Source organism: Octopus bimaculoides, chromosome 18 (assembly GCF_001194135.2).
Source record: "Octopus bimaculoides isolate UCB-OBI-ISO-001 chromosome 18, ASM119413v2, whole genome shotgun sequence".
In the NCBI taxonomy this organism is placed as follows: domain Eukaryota; kingdom Metazoa; phylum Mollusca; class Cephalopoda; order Octopoda; family Octopodidae; genus Octopus; species Octopus bimaculoides.
The window spans coordinates 47229183-47230695 of record NC_068998.1 but is presented as its reverse complement, the minus strand read 5'-3'; the positions used below and the strand labels follow the sequence as shown (position 1 = coordinate 47230695).

Sequence of the window (1513 nt, the reverse complement as noted above, 5' to 3'; positions counted from 1 at the left end):
TAACTGATGAACAATGAAGAAATTTGCATGCAATTTACCGGGTTTGGTGTGAACATTGCACATTGGTTAGATGAACCGATTGTGATAGGCTGGAAAAGTATTTACTCTTTGGTTATCTTGGGTAGGCTACGGCCGAATACAAACAATCATGTAATACCACAAAAATTCTGTTAGTACAAACATGATTTGATGGAAGTGGTCGTGGCGTTTAAATATAGTCCTTGTTTTGATGGTGGAGGCAGGGTGATAACCGTCGTTGGTTATTACTCTCCGTCTTTCTTGTGGAGTGGGAAGAAGGCGAAAAGAAAAAAAAAAATCTTGGTTGCGGTTATGACGAAAATATATTCTGGATCGGTGGCAATAACTGTACTTATAGTTGGGTTTCAAGATGGAAGTTTCCGAGGGCGAATTCTTTAGTTTCCAATGACTGGTTTTATTTAAGGGGAATATTGAGGAATCCGTGATCGAGAAAACATTTAATTTCACGGGGATTAAGAGAAATACATGGATTTATGGCTAAATTAACGTTACAAATAGTCAGCAAAATATCAAAATTAAATATAAAAGTGTGAAAGGCGGGGTTGGGGAGGGAGAGAGACAGAACAGTTACAGCTTTGTGCAAAAGCTGTCTGCTGAATGGTACTCCTGATCTTCGCCATCGCTACTCTGATTCGAACAAAAAACTTCTTCCTCTGATTCTAATGATTGGTTGGAATTGGAGCTTTGAGAACGCCTACGAGGCACTTTTTCTGGCAGATCATTGTTCAGACAGGACGGTTCCGACTCTAGCCCACTTTCCTCAAACAGGTTGGCGTTTGATAAGGAAGACTCGCAAGCAGAGTATTGAGTATTATTGTTGGTGGATACAGGTGCCGGCACAATTGGTGATGCAGCAGGTGAGACACGTCCCGGAACAACTGGTGATGCAGCCGGTGACACACGTCCCGGAACAATTGGTGACAAGGCCAGCGAGACGCGCGACGGCGCTATTGGCGATACAATCGGAGACAAAGCCGGAGGCGCTGTCACTGCTTCTATTACACCGGCAATATTTCTTGGTGAATGGAAGCTTTCATCAATTTCAGAATCCATATCATTCACACCATTACCAAAATGATTAGCAGTAGTTACCAGCCTTTCTAAGCTTTCTTTTACGTTAGCTACGAAATCAACAGTAGGAGCAGAGGGCTCTGCTGATGCAGTTAGGTCAGCTGTAATAAGGGAACCATCGCGATTGTCATCTCCGTTGATACCATTCTCTCCAATACACACCGTCGTACTCGTTGCAGAGAAGCCAGTAGTAGCAGGATCCGTTGCAGGAGAGGTCGCAGTGTCCGCTGCCGGGTCCGTTGCCGGAGAGGTCGCAGTGTCCGTTGCAGCAGTATATGTCGCAGTGTCCGTTGCAGCAGTAGAGGTCGCAGTGTCCGTTGCAGCAGTAGAGGTCGCAGTGTCCGTTGCAGCAGTAGAGGTCGCAGTGTCCGTTGCAGCAGTAGAGGTCGCAGTGTCCGTTGCA

General features: G+C 45.5%; 1 protein-coding gene across 1 annotated transcript in view; it reads right to left on the bottom strand.

Moving 5' to 3' along the window:
- Positions 1 to 606: 606 nt before the first annotated feature.
- The window catches only part of LOC128249781 (serine-rich adhesin for platelets-like), a 34053-nt gene continuing 33146 nt past the window's right edge, over positions 607 to 1513 (bottom strand). The window contains exon 3 of the mRNA XM_052974268.1: positions 607 to 1257. Coding sequence (XP_052830228.1) covers positions 607 to 1257 — 651 coding nt within the window. The remainder of the gene's footprint in view (positions 1258 to 1513) is intronic.